The sequence below is a fragment of the Rana temporaria genome, chromosome 1 (assembly GCF_905171775.1).
Source record: "Rana temporaria chromosome 1, aRanTem1.1, whole genome shotgun sequence".
Classification (NCBI taxonomy): Eukaryota; Metazoa; Chordata; class Amphibia; order Anura; family Ranidae; genus Rana; species Rana temporaria.
This window is the reverse complement of record NC_053489.1, coordinates 614,236,571-614,256,868: the sequence shown is the minus strand read 5'-3', so window position 1 is coordinate 614,256,868 and position 20,298 is coordinate 614,236,571. Positions and strand designations below refer to the sequence as shown.

The 20,298-nt window shown below is 44.7% G+C and overlaps 1 protein-coding gene across 2 annotated transcripts in view; it reads left to right on the top strand.

Annotated features, from left to right (window-relative positions):
- The window catches only part of CTBP1 (C-terminal binding protein 1), a 556,415-nt gene that overhangs the window by 63,471 nt on the left and 472,646 nt on the right, over positions 1-20,298 (top strand). For both annotated transcript variants that reach the window (XM_040335258.1, XM_040335253.1), the window contains exon 2: positions 3,350-3,448. In XM_040335258.1, the coding sequence (XP_040191192.1) occupies positions 3,350-3,448 (99 nt within the window). The remainder of the gene's footprint in view (positions 1-3,349; positions 3,449-20,298) is intronic.

The following is a 20,298-nucleotide window of genomic DNA, read 5'->3' as shown; positions in this document are numbered from 1 at the left end:
ATATCCAGCCATGTCCCCCCCAAATCCAGCCATGTCCCCCCATATGCAGCCATGTCCCCCCATATGCTGTCATGTCCCTTTCCATATGCAGCCATGTCCCCCCATATGCAGCCATGTCCCCCTTACCGTACATGCTGCCGCGCCGTGCCGCCGCTTGGTTAATACGGGCGGGGAACATTACAGCTTTCATTTGCCCGTATTAACCAAGCGGGGATGCGGCGGGATGCGGCGTAGCAGCAGCGGGGGGGGAGTATTCTATTTCGGTATCGGGGGTATTTGCGGGAGTACGAGTACTCCCGCAAATACTCGGAATCGGTCCCGATACCGATACTAGTATCGGTATCGGGACAACCCTAATACATACACACACTGAAAAGGTACTGGAGAGGCGGGGCAGCTATAATCTTGGAATTTTTCTAAAAACACAGGCCCAGATTCTCAAAGGGCGCAAATTCCCGAACGTACGCGCGGTCGATGCAGTGAAGTTATGACGTATACGTTAGATTTGCGACGCGTAAAGTTGCCCCTGCTATATGAGGGGCAACCAATGTTAAGTATGGCCGTCGTTCCCACGTCAAAATTTTTAAATTTACGTCGTTTGCGTAAGTCGTCCGTGAATGGTGCTGGACGCCATTTACGTTCACGTCGAAACCAATGACATCCTTGCGACGTCATTTAGCGCAATGCACGTCGGGAAATTTTAGGGACGGCGCATGCGCATTACGTTCGGCGCGGGAACGTGCCTAATTTAAATGCTATACGCTCCCTACCCGCCTAATTTGAATTAGGCGGGCTTGCGCCGGGTGATTTTCGCTACGCCGCCGCAACTTTACAGGCAAGTTCTTTGTGAATAAAGCACTTGCCTGTAAAACTTGCGGCGGCGCAACGTAAACCAGATACGCCCGCACAGTTTTACTTCCAGATACGAGAATCTGGGCCACAGATTTTTACATACTGTCCCTGGTTTTACTTGCGGCTGGCAACCCCGATGGGGCCCCCTAGTGGCATGGGTGCCCAAATGGTCAGTCCGCCCTTGCATGTTTCTATCATTCATTGGCCTTATATTTTTCCCAATCTAGTAAAAACCATGAACAACATACTTCTGTATGTAATAACATTATGTACATAATGTAGATACCCACCAATGACCACCCCTTTTATTAGATTTCCACCACTACAATTCAGTTTTGGAACCAAAGCAGGCTGCTATTGTTTTTGATCTTTCATTCCTCAAACTCACTCTGAACCAAGTGGTCCTATCTCATTTTGCAGCCTCGAAACACATTATTTTGGTCTTTTGCTCTTTCAGCTCATTTACTAACCTATTGAATAAACTGCCACTTTCTAGAGATGGCGTGTCTAATATTATAGGCCATGAGAGAGAAACATAATGAAGACACAAAGCGCTCTTATTTGTCTTCTGTTTACGCTTCCAACAAATTAATTGTTGTGCTTTGGGTTGTTGACCTTAGGTAGGCCTGATGGATATTGTTGTCTTCATAAACCTTGCTGTTTCTTACAGTAAAGAAGCTTAGTCCAAAACATGTCAGAGGATGGCCAAGTGTATCTACTGCTGGTTAGATAGGAAAATTAAAATTTTTACAATTTAGAATAGAGGACAAATCTTTCAGTTCGGATAATTGTTCCACTGACAGCTTCCAGGTTACCCTCACTTTGGAGAGATTTTGCCTCATTTACAGTAGTGTTTTTTCTCCAGTGAGCATATGGAGGATCTAACTCTTCCTCAGGCTATCCAAAACTAGAAAACAAAGTTTAGGTTGGAGTTCAGCTCTACTAACGGTGTGATGTTGGCTTCCGTTCACTATTTCTCAGTTCAGCTGCTTGTATCCTAGTCACAGTCGATACTGCTCTTCCAACACAAATTCAAGAATTTACTACGGAGAATGGCTTCAGTCACGTACAAAAGACAAGAGCTAGTGTAGAATAAACTTAAGCAAGCCATAGATTATACAGTTTTCTTTCATTTTACCATGGGTGGAAGGAAAGAAAATTGCTTGATTCCTTTGGTCCTACTTCAGCCCATTAAATATCACTGAAGTCGGATCAAAGTTGGATCATTATCTTAAAGCGGAGTTCCGGCCACAATTTCATTTTTTAAATATAAATACCCCTGTAATACACAAGCTTAATGTATTCTAGTAAAGTTAGTCTGTAAACTAAGGTCCGTTTTGTTAGGTTGTTACAGCATTTAGACACTTTATAAAATAGAAATTGACTGGGGCCATCTTAAGTGTGGGCATCATGAAGCCAGACTGTATGACTTCCTGGATTTCAGCCTTGCAGATCAGGTTTCAGCACCTGTGCTGTCCAAGTCACATGATTCTCCGAGACTGGGGAGTGCACAGACTCCTGGAAAGTTACACCCACCACATTCCCAGGAGTCTGTGCGGTGTAGGTTAGGAAGCTTAAGCACCTAGATGCAGGAAGAGGGAAGATTAACTATTCTGCCTAGCAACAACACTTTGAAGGCATCTAAAAAATATTTTTTTTTTCTTAAAGGACTAATGACATTTTTTTAAAACTACTGATGTAATGTTATATTTATGGGTGGAACTCCACTTTAACTGATCCTACTTTGGCATGCGACTTGGTCTCTGAGGATCTTGAAGGGGAACCCCATGCCAAAATGTAAATAAAAAGGCATAGGGTTCCATCCCAATTTCATACCAGACCCTTTAGTCCAGTATGGCTTTCAAGGGGAACCCCACGCCGTGGGGTCCCCCCTAAATCCATACCAGAACCTTATGCAAGCACGCAGCTCGGCAGGTCAAGATAGGGAGGCACCAAACGCCCCCCTCATGGATCATACCAGGCAACATGGGGGTGTGGGTGCTTTGAAGCAGGGGGGGCTCTGCACTCCACACCCCAAAGCACCCTATCCCCTTGTTGATGGGGACAAGGGCCTCTTCCCGACAACCCTGGGCAGTGGCTGTGGGGGTCTGCGGGTGGGGAGCTTATCAGAATCTGAAAGCCCCCTTTAACAAGGGCCCCCCCAGATCCCAGCCCCCACCCTATGTGAATGAGTAGGGGTACATTGTACCCCTACTCATTCACCCCATAAAAGTGTCAAAAATAAAACCAGTACACAGGTTTTTGACAAAGTCATTTATTATTTTCTCACAAATACCTGACTATTGGAAGCAAGGGAACCACATTTGCTGTACAATTTTTTCTTATTGAAAGAAAAGGATGTTGTGTTCCTAAAATTACCTTTGGCTTATGTAATATGTCCAGATTGGATGCAAATAATGGTTTGTAGACTTGTTTATTAAGATGTAGTAAAACGTTATGTGCATAGATGGATCTCATTTATTCTCCTTTATTGCAGCTCCATACCCGTTAGCCTGGAGGGCCCAGCATGCCCTTGCCTCTTCCACTGCTGGCAATACAACCCCTTGGTCAATGATGCGAAGCTCGCCTGAGGCAGGTAAACAACTTCATCCTAGAATATACTTACACTGAATTTCATCTCTGCTTCCTTCAGCTGTGAAGTCTCATTTACGGTTTGGCGAATGTTTATGCTGCATACACAGCTGCCTTGTTGATGGTGTAGGTTTATTGCTGACTAGTTAACCTTGCCTATGTTTTGCCTATGGGCATTCAATATACAGAGCTGATTATCACTGTTGGTATTTATGGGTTACTATAGTTTTATGCACTGATCTGTAGTGTTGGACTTGAACTGGGTTTACAATCTATTACCTTTTTTTTACCCCGTCTGTTATCAGCGTATTTACTATTAGGAATTTGTACACTATTAAATATTGCCGTATACCATTGTATGGACATTAGGACCCATTCACACGTATGAAGTTCACTATTCATTTTGAAGAACAACACTGAGGCCCAGATCCACAAAGATCTGCCTATCTTTAGGCAGGTGTAGCGTATCTCAGATACACTACGCCGCCGTAACTTACAGCGTACTTTCCGTATCCAGAAAGAATTTGCGCCGTAAGTTACGGCGGCGTAGTGTAAATGTGTCGGCGTAAGGGCGCGCAATTCAAATGACTAACACGTAAATTAAAAATTTTTTAACAGAGCATGCGCCGTCCCTGGGGGTATCCCAGTGTGCATGCTCGAAATCACGTCGCAAATAGTCAATGCTTTTGACGTGAATGTAATTTACGCAAAGCCCTATTTGCGAACGTTTTACGCAAACAACGTAAATGACAGAAAATTCGACTCTGTCCCGACGTCCATACTTAACGCCTCATAGACCCAGGGGTAACGTTACGCCGAAAAAAGCCTTACGTAAACAACGTAAAAAAAATGCGCCGGACGGACGTACTTTAGAGAATCGGCGTATCTAGCTAATTTGCATACTCTACGCGGAAATCAACGGAAGCGCCACCTAGCGGCCAGAGTAAATATGCACCTAAGATCCGACGGCGTACTAAGACGTACGTCAGTCGGATCGAGCCCACATTCAGTCGTATCTTGTTTTGTGGATACAAAACAAAGATACAACGGGGCATCGTAGAATTTACGCGGCGTATCAATAGATACGCCGGCGTAAGTTCTTTGTGGATCTGGGCCAAAGTATCAAAACAGCACACTGCAGAGTGGCACAGTGCACTTGCTGTTGTAGTGCTTTGGCAGCCTGTTAAAAAAATAAATAAAAAACAGATGCAGTGTGGGATATAATGCAAGTGGTTGCAAACCCTTATGCCGTGTACACACGACCGTTTTTCGGGTTCTAAAAATTTTAGTTTTTATAATGTCATTAAAAACGATCGTGTGTGGGCTTCAGAGCATTTTTCACGATCTAAAAAATGGCCACATTTTTTTTCGAACATGCTCTATTTTTTCACGACGTTTTTAACGTTGTCGTTTTTAAGGTTGTAAAAAATGTTTTGTGTGTAGGCTTTAACGATGTGAAAAATCTGCACATGCTCAGAAGCAATTTATGAGACGGGAGCGCTCGTTCTGGTAAAACTAGCGTTCGTAATGGAGTAAGCACATTCATTACGCTGTAACAGACAGAAAAGCGCAAATCGTCTTTTACTAACACCGAATCAGCTAAAGCAGCTCAAAGGCTGGCGTCATCCGAATGGAACTTCCCCTTTATAGTGCCGTAGTACGTGTTGTAAGTCACAGCGCTTTGCTAGAGCATTTTTTTTTTTACGATCATGTGTAGGCAAGGCCGTTTTAATGATCGGGTTAAAAAAACGTTGTTTTTTCTAGACCCTTAAAAACGTAATTTTTTAGAACCCGAAAAATGGACGTGTGTACGCGGCATCACATATACCCAGTAAAGTGACATGTCTCAGGTGATACACAGAAATGAACCATATCCTCCTACATACTGTATTTATTGGCGTATAACACTCACTTTTTTACCCTGAAAATAGAGGGTAAACTGTGCCTGCGTGTTATATGCAGGGGACTGTGGAAAGTTTTTTTCCTGAAACTTCCCTCTTAAAGTTAGGGTGCGTGTTATACGCCTGTGCGTGTTATACGCCTGTGCGTGTTATACGCCGATAAATACGGTAAGTTGTGTCTGTTTATTTGCAGTCCTCTCTTCTCTACAGCCTGCTAAAACACACAGATCAAGGGCTATTTCTCATCTCCAGCAGGCAGGTGTTGTGGATCTGATGTTTTACACTGCACAGCGCAGAGAGGAAAGCTTAGTGTAATATTAGACCTGAGTGGAGGGAAAGGACACACACAAACAGTCTTATAGGGAAAAATGCACAGCTGAGGCTGTCAATCACCTTCTGTGTGCTGAGGGGAGGGGGGTGGCCATCTCTCAACATTCTGTGGTGCCTGGATAGAATGTCAGAAGTGACTTATGTAGATAGAAGAGGGAAGACAGAGAAGACATAAATCACACTTGGTGCTTTGGATTGAGGCTAGTACACACTCTGGGCCAGATTCACATAGCGCAGCGGATCTATAGATCCGCTCGATCTACGTGAATTAAGATCCGCTCCCGCAAGTTTAGGAGGCAAGTGGCTAATTCACAAACAACTTACCTCCAAACTTGCGACGGCGGATCCTAACTCCCCCGGCGGAATTCAAATTCCGCGGCTAGGGGAGTGTACTATTTAAATCAGGCACGTTCCCGCGCCGAATTTAAATGCGCAGGCGCCGTCCGCGAAATTTCGCCGCGTGCATTGCTCCCACTGACGTCGCTAGGACGTCAGTGGTTTCGACGCTTACGTAAACGACGTCCGTCCGTATTCGAGAACAACTTACGCAAACGACGTTAAAAAATTCAAATTCGACGCGGGAACGCCGGCTATACTTAACATTGGCTGCGCCTGATAAAAGAAGGGGTAAGTATACGACGGGTACGCCGCTACGGAAACGTCGTAAGAAGACTGCGTCGGGTCCGCGTACGTTAGTGAATTTGCGTATCTCGCTGATTTATATTATTTATCGTAAATCAGCGGGAACGCCCCCGGCGCCATTTTTAAATTTAAAAATAGATCCGACAGTGTAACACAGTGTAACACTGTCGGATCTAGCCCTATCTATGCGTATCTGATTCTATGAATCAGGCGCATAGATAGGACCAGTGTAAGTCAGAGATACGATGGTGTATCTGTAGATACACCGTCGTATCTCTTTGTGAATCTGGCCCTACATATGGATATGCTTTTTTCAGTTTTCATTTTAGAAGTTTAAACCACTTCAAACATTTTGAATGAGCCCTGACTTCAGGGTATGGTTTGTATTGAATGGTTACATTGGTCCAGCATATTTGGGGTGCTGTGATCATTAGCGGCTTTATTCAATAAAATGAGTAGGTACTGAAGCTGTTATTTCTGCTGCTGGCTTAAAAAAATAGATACAAATAGCTAGAAACCCTGCGACATAGATTGTTCATCAACTGAAATGTAATTTATCCTGACAACAAAAATGCTAAGGTTAGTAGTTTGGTAGTTAAAGCTAAAGATTACTAGCACAAAACTGCTAGGATGACATCCCTGGAGTACCTCCGAGAATGACTTGGTGCAGATGTTTGATTGCTCATCTGGTGCAGGGAGTGAGCATGTGCGGTTCAGTGTACTTGGCAACGTATTCTGACATTTCTTGTGTATTTGGGGCCCTTGCACTTAGAATCACCTGACAAAGATTTGCAAAAGCCTATGACAGAATTCTCACTGTAGTTGAGAGTCAGACTTTGACTCAAAATATACTCACAAAAAAGAAGTGGTAGGGAGCAGATTTTATTCTGCTGTAAAGTATTTTCAGTGCAGCTGAAGAAGAAATGTATGAATTAAGCTGCATTCTTAAACTGAAATGTAATCTGGTGTATTTTTCCATCTCTGTTTCCTCCTTTTGCCCTTCATCAATATGCTAATGCCGTTTTCAAATAAAACCTTTTCATTTTCATTACGTACTTTATTTTAGGTCAAGTCACATAATTTTTGCAGTATGTCCCTGTGCTGCACTATGCAATGCAGGCAGATCATGGCTGGTACCTGCCTCAGTACTACTCTCACGAATCGTCAGAGCAAGTCAGCTGGCTCTTGGGAGGATTTATGAAAAAATAAAAATTTCTTGCATATTTCTCTTCTACCACTAGGTGGCCGGGTACTTGGTGGTACTAGACATGAGAAGGGCAACCCAAGGTCAAGTTATGGGTATGTGGGGTATCTCAGCCAATGAGCAGGGGTTGTCTTGGATCCCTTGGGAGAGCCTATATATTCGGGTGGAGTCAGGTGATCTATGTTCTGTGCCACCTGGACAGCTGTCTGGGTGGATGTGTGCCATACGACCAGGGCTGCTAGGCCAGAGATTGGGCCTATCCCGGGGGGCATCTGGCTGCTAGGCTGTGTGAGGGCCTATCCAGAAGTAAGAGGACAGCGCAGGGTTGGGACTGCGGCTTGCGGTCCAACCAAAAGTGCTGGTTCTGCCGGCCGGAGAACCCGTTGTGGTCAGGTGTAGAAGGGGAGCTGTGGCCACTAAGGAACCAGCCACCTTTACCAGGGACCACAGTGAGTAACTGAAGCAAATACTGGAGCAGTATTCTCACTGAGCGGGCACGGTGGAGAATCGGCAAACTTCAGGCAGTGATCAAGTCAGAGGTGACGCTTGCAGGGCAGCCTTGTGTGTCAAGCCAGGGACCGAGCTGGTCAGCAGGGGTGAAGCTTAAGAAGTATCTGGAGTGCCAAGCTAGGGACCCAGCAGGGAAGCGCGGGTGACACTTGAGGGAGGCCCTAACCCTCTTTCCCCCCAAAATACAAAAAGGACTGTAAAGAGAAATGAAACCTCTTTTACATACAAGGAGGGTCTGGCGCTCAATTCCCCATCTTTGCACCCAATATGCCTCACAACCCACTACATATTGAAGGTTGTCAGCTATCTTTGGCCTTAGAGGTTGCCATTAGACTGGAAAAGGCTAATGACTTTGCTACATGACTTTACATTTGTCAACATTAAACCTCATTTGCCACTTGGTTGCCCAATTAGACAGGTCTTTTTTCCAAGTCTCCAGTATCTTCCCGACTATAGACGTTAAACTAACAGGTCAATAGTTACTTGGTCAAGACTTTTATCCCTTTTTAGACATTAGCAACAGATGGGCTCTGCACCAATCCAGTGGTACCATTCCAGTCATTAACAAGTCTCTAAAAAATTGAAACAGAGCTCAATTCTTTAGGATCCGTGGGTGGATGCCATCTGGTCCAGGCGCTTTATCCACCTTTATCCGCTATTGTGGATCATTTGGGGCTGTGTCAATATCATCCCAATTATGGACATGAGCTCCCGATGCTCCTTTGTATACACAAAGCTGAAGAAAGTATTTAAAAAAGTTGGCTTCTCTTTGTCCCCAGTCACCCACTCTAGATTATTTTGTAAAGGGCCTGCATGCTCTGACCTGACCTTTTTACTATTAATATATTTGAAGATTTTTTGGGGGTTTGTCCTACTATCCGTAGCAATCTGCGTTCTGTCGGGAGCTGTGTCATTGCTTGGGTCTCCTACTAGTGGCACTGTTTTTAGAACCAAAGGGTGTAGTTCTGGTGGCCACCAGAAGGTGTCTCCCAGCAGATAGACCATACAGGTTATTAGACTGCACCTGATAGGACTGCTGGGGGTATATAAGGCCTGCCTTCCACTGAGGTCCAGTGCTTCAGTATTTTCCCTGCAAGCCTTGTCCCTGCCTGAGCCCGATCTGTTCCTTGTACCCTGATCCAGAGACCTGTCCCCTGGAACCTGCTCCCTTCTGCCACTAACTGGCTTCCTGCTCCCCTTGTCTCTGGTATATGTCCATCTTTCTCATGTGTGTTCCCCCCACCTGTACTTAGTTAGTTTGGTATAGTTAATTAGGTTATTTACTTAGGGTTTTCATTGTTACGTTTATTTTTCCACTTGCTTGTTTATGATTTACTGGTGTTCGTAATGGATGTGTGTCATTTTCTTAATAAACATATTGTTTACTTATTCATCTGGTCCTGATTCCTTAAGGAACAGTCAACTGATCTGATCACCCCTGCTGGATGCCTGCATGTGGTATCCCTGACACGTTCGTTTTGAATTTTTGCATCCTTGATTTCCTTTTTACATATTCTGTTATATTCTTTCTAGCATTTAAACGATTATAGTGTTCCTTCATTTTTATGTTTTTTAAAAGTTATTTTCTTATTATTTATAGCCATTTTAACTTTGGCTGTGAGCCACATAGGTTTTATCTTTAGCCTTTTAAACGTATTGCCCATGGGAATATACTTTGCAGTGAGTTTGCATACAGTCTTTTTGAAGAATGTCCATTGATGCCATTATTCCCTCCCAGTCTTGAAAAGCAGCCCTCATCCTTGGAAAATTTGCTCTCTTAAAGTTAAGTGTTTTTATCTTTCCCTTATGTGTCTTTGCATTGACTATTGATGTTACATAGTTACATAGTAGGTGAGGTTGAAAAAAGACAGTCCATCAAGTCCAACCTATGTGTGTGATTATATGTCAGTATTACCTTGTATATCTCTGTATGTTGTGGTCATTCAGGTGCTTATCTAAAATATTTTTGAAACTATCAATGCCCCCTGCTGAGACCACCGCCCGTGGAAGGGAATTCCACATCCTTGCTGCTCTTACAGTAAAGAACCCTCTACGTCGTTTAAGGTTAAACCTCTTTTCTTCTAATTTTAATGAGTGCCCACATGTCTTGTTAAACTCCCCCATGTGAAAAAGTTTTATCCCTATTGTGGGGTCACCAGTGTGGTATTTGGGAATTTAAATCATATCCCCTCTCAAGTGTCTCTTCTTCAGAGTGAATACAGAGAGAATAAGTTCAGTGCTCGCAACCTTTCCTCATAACGAATATCCTACAGACCCTTTATTAGCTTTGTTGCCCTTCTTTGTACTCGCTCCATTTCCAGTACATCCTTTTTGAGGACTGGTGCCCATAATTTGACAGCATACTCTAGGTGCGGCCGGACCAGAGTCTTGTAGAGCGAGAGAATTATCGTTTTATCTCAGGATGCCAATATTCAGTTTGCTTTGTTAGCAGCAGCTTGGCATTGCATGCCATTGCTGAGCCTGTCATCAACTAGGACCCCCAGGTTCTTTTCCATCCTAGATTCCCCCAGAGGTTCTCCTCCCAGAGTTTAGATTGCATTCATATTTTTGCCACCCAAATGCATTATTTTAAATTTTTCATTGAACCTCATTCGCCATGTACTTGCCCACCCCTAAGGGCCTTCCTTTATCTACATGGCAACTCACCTCCTCATAGACGATTAATAGATTGGTTTGGCAAAAATTATTCTTCATGAATCCATGTTGATTGCTGCTAATGATACCGTTCTCATTACTAAAATCTTGTATATCGTCCCTTATCATCTCCTCCAAGAGCTTACATACTACTGATGTTAGGCTAACTGGTCTATAATACCCAGAGATGTATTTCTGGCCCATTTTTTTATATATTGGTGCTACATTGGCTTTTCTCCAATGAGCTGCTACCATTCCAGTCAGTAGACATTCTTCCCACTGCCAAATAATTCCAGGGGCATTCTTCCCACTGACCACCAATGTAAGGGGCATTCTTCCCACTGACCACCAATGTAAGGGACATTCTTCCTACCAACCACCAATGTAAGGGACATTTTTCCCACTCATCACCAATGTAGGGGGTTTTCTTTTCTACTGACCACCAATGTAAGGGAAATGCTATCCACTGACCACCAATGTAAAGGACAGTCTTCCCACTGCCTACCAATGTAAGGGACATTCTTCCCACTGAACTCCAATGTAAGGAAAGTTCTTCCCACTGACCATCAATGTAAGGGACATTCTATTTACTGACCACCAATGTAAGGAACATTCCTAAAGGGTATTATTCTTACTAATTACCAATGTAAGGGACATTCTGCTCACTGACCACCAATGTAAGAGACATTGTACTCACTAACCTCTAATGTAAGGGACATCTTTCTGTTGACCTCCAATGCAAGTAACATTTTTTCTGTTGACCTCCAATGTAAGGGACATTCTTGCTATTGACCTACAATGTAAGGCCTCATTCACAAGATGGGCCGTTCGGGTCCACCTGTCACGGACCTGAACGGCCGCTCCATGCATCGCTATGGAGCGTCGGATGTCAGCGGAGACATGTCCGCTGACATCCGACCCAATCCGATCCGCTAAAAACAGACATATGGGGGCCATGTCCCGATCCGTCCATGCGGATCGGATCGGGTAAGATCTGATGAAAACGGACATGCTGTCCGTTTTCATCAAAACGCTCCATAGGAGGACAGCGGTGCCCGACAAGCCCCTCCCCGCTCAGTGAGCAGAGAGGAGCTTGTCATCCGTCGGCTCAGCGGAGATCTGCGGACAGATCTCCCGCTGAGCTGACGGGAGCAGGCGGACTCCGTAGCGACTGAGTCCACCTGTGTGAATGAGGCCTAAGGGACCTTCTTCCTCCTGACCCCATCATTTAATTTTAGCTGGGATAGACTCTAAAAAAATTCAAGCTATCCTCTGTGGTAAAAAGTTTGAGAAAGGCTGCTGGAGAAAATGGGAAAAAAATTAAAAAAGAGTTTTCGTTTTGGGACAACTTTCTTGGCTAACATTTTATTTCTTGCATTTGTGTCATTGTTTATATTGGAACAGAACTGTTTACCGGGGCAACTGTCCAGTTATTCATTTATTGAATGTGACTCGATACAGCCAGCACAAAAATGATGTCATAATGGGGAATCCAATATTCCCAATTTGAATCTCTTGCTGTCAAGCTGCTGCATTCTGTTCCAAAGAAAATAGCCTTCAATAAATAGAGTTCATTATGCAGAGAGTACAAATATTCATATCCCTTATGAGTACAGCTTGGCTTTGGAAAAAAAAAAAAAAAAGTGGACAATAAGAAAACTTATAGGGCAACAATTTTTACTAAGTTATGCAATGTCCTTAGGAGACCTCTAGAGGGAGCGAAAGATGTTTTTCTTTTTATATGATAATGGATGGCAATCTGTATGCAAGTTCTCTAACACAAGTTCAATAATACAAGTAACTTTCCAAAGAAATATTAAAGATACATTTTGTTGAAACATCAAGGTGACCCAGAAGACGTAGCATTCATGTTGATGGCCTCTAGATTTTATGTTGGCATTTATCTTTCGCACCTAGCTGCCATCCTTACTAAATACACATATTTGCTAGCATTTCATTTTTCTTAAAGCGGGAGTTTATCTGAAAAAAAAAATTTAACATTAGATTGATGCTCATTTTGTCAAGGGGAATCGGCTAGTTTTTTTTAAATCGAAGCAGTACTTACCGTTTTAGTGAGCAATCTTCTCCACCGTTTCCGGGTATGGTCTTCGGGACTGGGCGTTCCTATTTTGATTGACAGGCTTCCGACGGTCGCATACATCGCGTCACGAGTAGCCGAAAGAAGCCGAACGTCGGTGCGGCTCTATACGGCGCCTGCGCACCGACGTTTGGCTACTTTCGGAAAATCGTGACGCGATGTATGCGACCGTCGGAAGTCTGTCAATCAAGTAGGAACGCCCAGACCCGAAGCCCATACCCGGAAGCGGCAGAGAAGATGCATCTCTAAAACGTACTGCTTCGATTGTAAAAAAAAACACCCGATTCCCCTTGACAAAACGAGCCTTAATCTAATGTTAAAAAAAAAGGTTTTTCGGTGAACCTCAACTTTAAGGGCCCAGAGTCTAAACCTGAAAAGATGAAATACAAGTGCTCATTGTATTATCCCCTATCTGAGTCTAGTGTAACTTTACTTACATATGATGGGCAATGAGAGGAAAGTTGCCCCAGGGACATTTTTAAAGGCCTGCTGAATATGGCTACTATTAGGTAAAACTTGTGTAGCACTACCCCCGAAGGAGCTGCTGGTTTGATTTGGGTGGCATGTTACCTCTAATTCTCCGCCATTTAGGGTACTGGATGAGAGCTGTAAGAAAGTCAATGTCCACACTGTAGGTATCTTTTTCTGTGCTTTATTACCCAACAGGGTAAAAATGGCAAAAGGAGTAGTAGGTGAGAAGATAGAAGAGGTGGTAGGTAATGGATTCAGGCGTATAACTGGGTTTCGGAAGTAGTTCTGCTTCCAACGACAACTTTCGTCGCCACTCTAGCCAGAGCGGGTATGGTGCATCTGGATAGGCCGCTCCCACCGGCCTAGCAGCCAGAGTGTCACTCGGAACTTTAGCAAAGTCTCTGCCACAGACCTTCCCAAAGGGGGAGATATTCTCGGTCCAAAATCCTTCTCAACACTGGATTAAGCACCCGGATCTCCCTTGAACAGCTTGTATTATTTTAGGACTGATAGGCGACCATCGTCCAGCCTCTCAGAAACTATGTGTCCTTTGATGAAGCAGTAGGCCTCGGTATTCCCTCAGACAGGTTCTTCATCGGTCGGCTTCTTCCCACGGGATGGACAGCACAGGACAACTCTGCAAGCGCAGACTCAGTCTACCCACTGAGCCCACAAAGCAGATTATTTTCTCTGGACCAACGTGGTCCCGGAGCCAGGGACACTGCAACACACACCACGGCCAGGAGGGCCACACACGGGGTGGTGGGACGACTGCCCAGGCGGATGGCGGCAATGACGACCCTGAACCAATGGCGTCTGCCCCCTAAATAGCCCCCCCCCCCACATGCACAGCGAGGCGATCAACCCTCCTGATTGGCTGCTGAGGAGGAATATCAATAATACCTTAACTCTACTGCTGCCACCTGTCGGTCTGGGGTGGGACCAGCTCCCCAGACAACGACAGTGTACACACACAGTACAGCCAAAGCTGAAACAGAGGCCCTGAATTTAGCCAAATAAACACGGTCAGAGGCAACTAACTCTCTGACCACCCTCTAAATTTACAGCAGCACCAGCTATGACCAGCAGCAGGGCGCTACACTTGAATTAAAGTAAGTTAAATAAAGTTTCTTAATTTTGTATGCTTCCAGAATTTTGTGCATAACATTAACAGTTTACTGTTTTATTTTATTTGCTATTGCATTTCAATATTGGTAATTACATTTGCATATCAACTAAACAAAAGCAGACATGTTTTATACTGTATATTTGAGTTTTACATTTTAAACCCATTTTTTAAAATGTTTTATTGACAGAATTTCAAAAAAGTGAATATAGCAGCCTACAAAGACTAGCAAAACTGTACCTATTAGATATTATATTATCACTGTGTGTCATTCATTGGCAGGACCATCTGTCTGTAGAGTGAATTGAATCAGTCAATCAGTCAAGGTGGTGTGCAATGTACTTATAAGTACGTATCATCACGGTGTTATGTAACTCTGCGAAAACAGCCAAATTCTCTAGAGACTTAGGCCCCGTACACACGGCCGAGGAACTCGATGTGCCAAACACGTCAAGTTCCTCGTCGAGTTCAGGGATGAAGCCGCCGAGGAGCCGCCTTCTCCCATAGAACAACGAGAAAATAGAGAACATGTTCTCTATTTTCTCGACGAGTTCCTCGGCGGCTCCATCGAGCCAAAAGTGTACAGACGACAGAGTTTCTCGGCAGAATCCGGGTTTGAGCGAGTTTCTCTGTGAATTCTGCCGAGAAACTCTGTCGTGTGTACGAGGCCTTAGGGCTAGATTCAGGTAGGGGGACGTAATTTTGTGCGGGCGTAGCGTATCCTATTTACGATACGCCTCCGCAACTTAGACGGGCAAGTGCAGTATTCACAAAGCACTTGCTCCGTAAGTTGCGGCGGCGTAGCGTAAATCAGCCGGCGTAAGCGCGCCGAATTTAAATTGAGAAGAGGTGGGCGTGTTTTATGTAAATAAAACATGACCCCACGTAAATTACGTCTTTAACGAATGGCGCATGCGCCGTTCGTGAAAGAATCCCAGTGCGCATTCTCGAAATTCCACCGTAAATAGTCAATGCTTTCGACGTGGACGTAATTTACGCAAAGCCCTATTTGCGAACGACTCACGCAGACGACATAAAAAATTCAAAATTCGATGCGGGAACGACGTCCATACTTAACATTGGTTGCTCCTCATATAGCAGGAGCAACGTTACGCCGGAAAAAGCCTTACGCAAACGACGTAAAAAATTCCGCCGGGCGCACGTACGTTTCTGAATCGGCGTATCCAGTGCATTTGCATATTCTACGATGAAAGCGACGGAAGCGCCACCTAGCGGCCAGCGTAAATATGCAACTAAGATACGACGGCGTAAGAGACTTACGCCAGTCGGATCTTAGGCAAATTTCGGCGTATCTTGCTTTCTGAATACAGAAAGAAGATACGCTGGTGCAGATTTGAATTTACGCGGCGTATAAATAGATACGCCGGCGTAAATTCTCTCTGAATCTAGCCCTTTTTGTACATTTTCTGTAGACTGGCCACTGAGGGTTCAATGCATATACTCTGAAGGCTGGTTCTAAGGCACTAATGCATACACCCTGAAGACTAACCACAGAGAGGTTATATCACATGCTCTTGAGACTGAACAGGGGTACATACTCTGCAGACTGGCCACTCAAGGAATCGCACACATTTTGCAGACTAGCTACTGAAGAATATGTCCATATTCTGGAAACTTGTGATTTTTGTAATTGCATAATATGGAGACTGTCCACTAAGGGGTTGATGCATATATTCTGGAGATTTCTTACTGAAGTGTTTAGGTGCATACTTTAGAGACTGGCCACTGAGAGTTTAATGCACACCAGTGGCGGCCGGCGGAATTTTTTCTTAGGGGGGTGCAAACAGTAACACCCCCCGCCTCCCGACCATCGGTTGGCTCTGGGGAACCTACCCTATCTATGGTGGGCAACGCTGCTTTCCCAATATCCACGGGCATCACGGCGGCTTCCGTTGCCTCCCTCCCTCCTCGGTGGCCAATTGGGACTCTTCTATTTTTGGCCAATTGGAAAACGGGTCTCAGACCTGCTTTTGATTGTCCGGATTGAGGATCAGTGTTTCAATAATAATTTTTCATTCGCTGTTGTAACACCTGGATGGGCTCATAGCGCAATTCTCTGCACCACGAGCCCACCCTATTTTAAAGCCTATTAGAGTCTATGACTGTAATTGAGTGCTTCAAAAAAAAAAACGCTGCTGTCATTTATGTGCTTGGCGTCCTAAAAGGGGCCAGATGCATAAATAGGGGTAACCGCGGCAGCCGTGGATAGATTCATTCATAGCATGAGCTCTATCTATTCATATAGGGAGTGGCGTGGATAGAGGGGGCAGCGCTCCTAATGGACAGGCAGTGTAGAGACTGGTTGCTAAAAAATGTCAATGCGCATATTCTTTTTTTTAACAGAAGAAATCAATGCGCTTATTCTAGCGACTGGTTACTGAGGTGTTATTGCACCTAATCTGGCAACTGGTAACTGAGGGGTTAATATACATACTCTGGGGACTTCCTTTAAAGGGGGCCACAAACATATTCACACACACATTACCCAACCAGAAAGGTCAAGAACGGGTCTGGTTTCCTTAAGAACCGACAGATAGAACACAAGGGGAGGGTAGAAAATGCAGGTCTTTTTTTCTCAGAGAATAGGTCCAGGAACTCCTTACTTCCGAGTCACCTGTTGTGTCCACCCCTACCCACCTCTGAGCACCATTCCTTGGTTCCACCCCCTACCCACCTCCAAGCACCATTCCTTGGTTCCACCCCCTACCCACCTCCATGCACCATTCCTTGGTTCCACCCCCTACCCACCTCCAAGCACCATTCCTTGGTTGCACTCCCTACCCACCTCCAAGCACCATTCCTTGGTTGCACTCCCTACCCACCTCTCAGTAATGGATACAGAACAAAGTATCAATTTGTGGTGCTAAGTAATTTGTTAATGATAGGAAGTAAAACAGATCCCCTGAGGCCAGCAACAATGGAGCTTCCCCAGCAACAATAGACTCTGAACAGCTAGCAACAATAGACCCCTCCCTCAACAGTTGATGTCTCCCAGCAACCATTGTCTCCTAGTAGCATAAGAGCCCCCCCCCCAGCAACAATAGATCCCATATTAGTGACAACTGACCTCCCCAGTAACAATAAACCCCCCCCCTGTATAAATAGATCCCCTCCAGCAGGGGCGGACTGACCATTGAGGAACTCGGGCACTGCCCGAGGGCCCCATGCCACTAGGGGGCCCCATCAGGGTTGCCAGGCTCAGTAAAACCAGGGACAGTATGTAAAAATCTGTGTTTTTTTTTTACATCTGTCCCTGATATGTCCAAAACCGCTTTTCATGTAAAAATCCCCAAATTTTAGCTGCCCCACCTCTGTACGGCCTCCTGGCTTGGTGGCCATCTGTATGCCCGGGGGCCCCATAATCTTCTATTGCCCGGGGGCCCCATGAGTTGTCAGTCCACCCCTGCCCTCCAGCAACAATAGATCCCCCAGCAGCCAGCATTAATAGACCCTCAAGTAAACCCCAGCACTCCTTGCCATTACATACATTCAGAGCTAGAGGTGCCGGAACTGCGTTCCCCCGCGTTCCTGCTGAAATATCCCTGAGAAAATATAAAAGCAAGCCTAACCCCTTAACGCCGACGTACTGCAAATTTGCAGCCTTTTGCTTCAAGGGGGTTGTTTCCCGGGGTGAGGCCTTTTTTTAGAGCGGACGGTCGGTTTTCCTGTAATAACAATCGATGCGACCTTCTGCGTCCCACCAGCCAACCAGCTTTCACTTCCGCTGACTGGCCGGAGACCCGAAGCCAGAATCGGTTTTGATCAGGTCTCGAATCTAGTAACCTGGAAGTGATGTCATGACATTACTTCCGGTTTACAGAAGATTTAAAGGCGCCAGATTTAAAAGTTTTAAGATTTAAAAAAAAAATGCTTTTAAATGCAAAAGTGGCATTTGAGGACTTATAGACACCAGATTCCTCCATAAAGAGTACCTGTCAATGCCTATTACTGTCACAAGGGATGTTTACATTACTTCTGGCAGCAATAAAAACTGCGCAAAATGCAAGCCCAGGGTAGGGTGCACACGCGCTTTACCGCTGTTATAGGGCACTTTTCGGTCGCTAGTGGGGGCTTTTAACCCCTGCTAGTGACTGAGGAAAGGGTTAAAAGTATCCGAAAAGCGCCGTTGCCGAAACGCTTTGCATGGCACCACCCAAAAGATGCTGCTTGCAGGACTTTTTTTTCCCGTCCTGCAAGCGTACCGCACTAGTGTGAAAGCACTCACTATTTTTTGTGCTAAAACGCCTGAAAAGCACCCCAGTGTAAAAGGGGGTCTAAAAGGCGGTTGCACCACACATGCGGCATATCGCTGCAAACATCAGAGTGAGAACAATAATTCTAGCAAACTCTAAACCAGGGGTCTCAAACTGGCGGCCCCCCTGCTGTTGCAAAACTACAAGTCCAATGAGGCATTGCAAGGCTGACAGTTACAAGCATGACTCCCACAGGCAGAGGCATTAAGGGGTTTGTAGTTCCTCAACCTTAAGGTGAAAAAACATCGGACAGTACAACCCCCCCCCCCCCATTGGCTGGCGCTGCTGTCAATCACATCCAATAATGCCGCGCGCCAGGGGGCGGATCCGAGTCATACAGGCAGCTGCTCCTTTGACAGGGGGGGTTTGCGCTGATCGATTATCAGCGCAGCCCCCCCGAGGATGCCCACACTGGATGCCACTACAGGTATGCCACCCTAGACCACCAGGAAAGACAATCAGAAATGAATAATGGATGCCAATTTGTGCCCACAATGGATGCCAATCAGTGCCCACAATGGGCATCACTGATTGGCAGGCATTATTGTTTGGCACTGATTGGCATCCATTAGTACAACACATTGCAGTACATTAGTGCCACCTATCAGTGCCTATCAGTGCCCATCCATGCCACCTATCAGTGCCCAACCATGCCGCCTATCAGTGCCCATCAGTGTCGCCTATCCGTGCCGCCTATCCGTGCCGCCTAACAGTGCCCATCCGTGCCGCCTATCAGTGCAACCTATCAGTGCCGCATATTAGTGCCCATCAATGCCACCTCATCAGTGCCACCTCATCAGTGCCCATCAGTGCCGCCTTATCAGTGCAGTACCATCAGTGCCCATCAGTGAAGAAGAAAACGTACATATTTACAATGTTTTGTAACTGAAACAAAAAAAAAAACGTTTGTTTTTTTTCTAAATTTTCAGTAATTTTTAATTTTTTTAGCAGAAAATAAAAATCCCAGAGGTGATCAATTACCATCAAAAGAAAGCTCTATTTGTGGGAACAAAATGATAAAAATTTAGTTTGGGTACAGTGTAGCATGACCGCGCAATTGTCATTCAATGTGCAACAGCGCTGAAAGCTGAAAATTGGTCTGGGCAGGAAGGTGTATAAGTGCCTTTTTGGAAGTGGTTACATTTTTTTTTTTTTTTTTTTACTTTAGTGACCCTTTAAAGCGTCACCTTTGGAGATTTTTGAGCACCATTTGGCGATATTGTGGGCACACAGAATTTTAAGACGTGGAATATTTGGTATCTATTTACTCAATACAACCTCATCTCCTATATTTTATCCAAAAATGGGTTTTATGTTGTGTGTTTTTGCACTAAAATTTATTTTATTAAAACAATTTCTGAAAATTTGCATTTAATAAACAGTTACGCAAATATCGTATGACATCCAAATTTGCAACTATCACTTTTTTATTCTACAGGACCTCTGCTTTCAGAAATGATTTAATGTTCTGGGGGTTAAAGTAACTTTTATATGTATGGGAAAAATAAATAAAATTGCTCTGGAGCCGAACTTGGTAAGAAACATGATTTAATCAAAAATGTAATCAGAAAGAAATGTCAGGGTTTATTAAGTAGCGGATGTGTTATTTTTGGGATGGTGTTTGGTGTCACAGGTGACAGGTG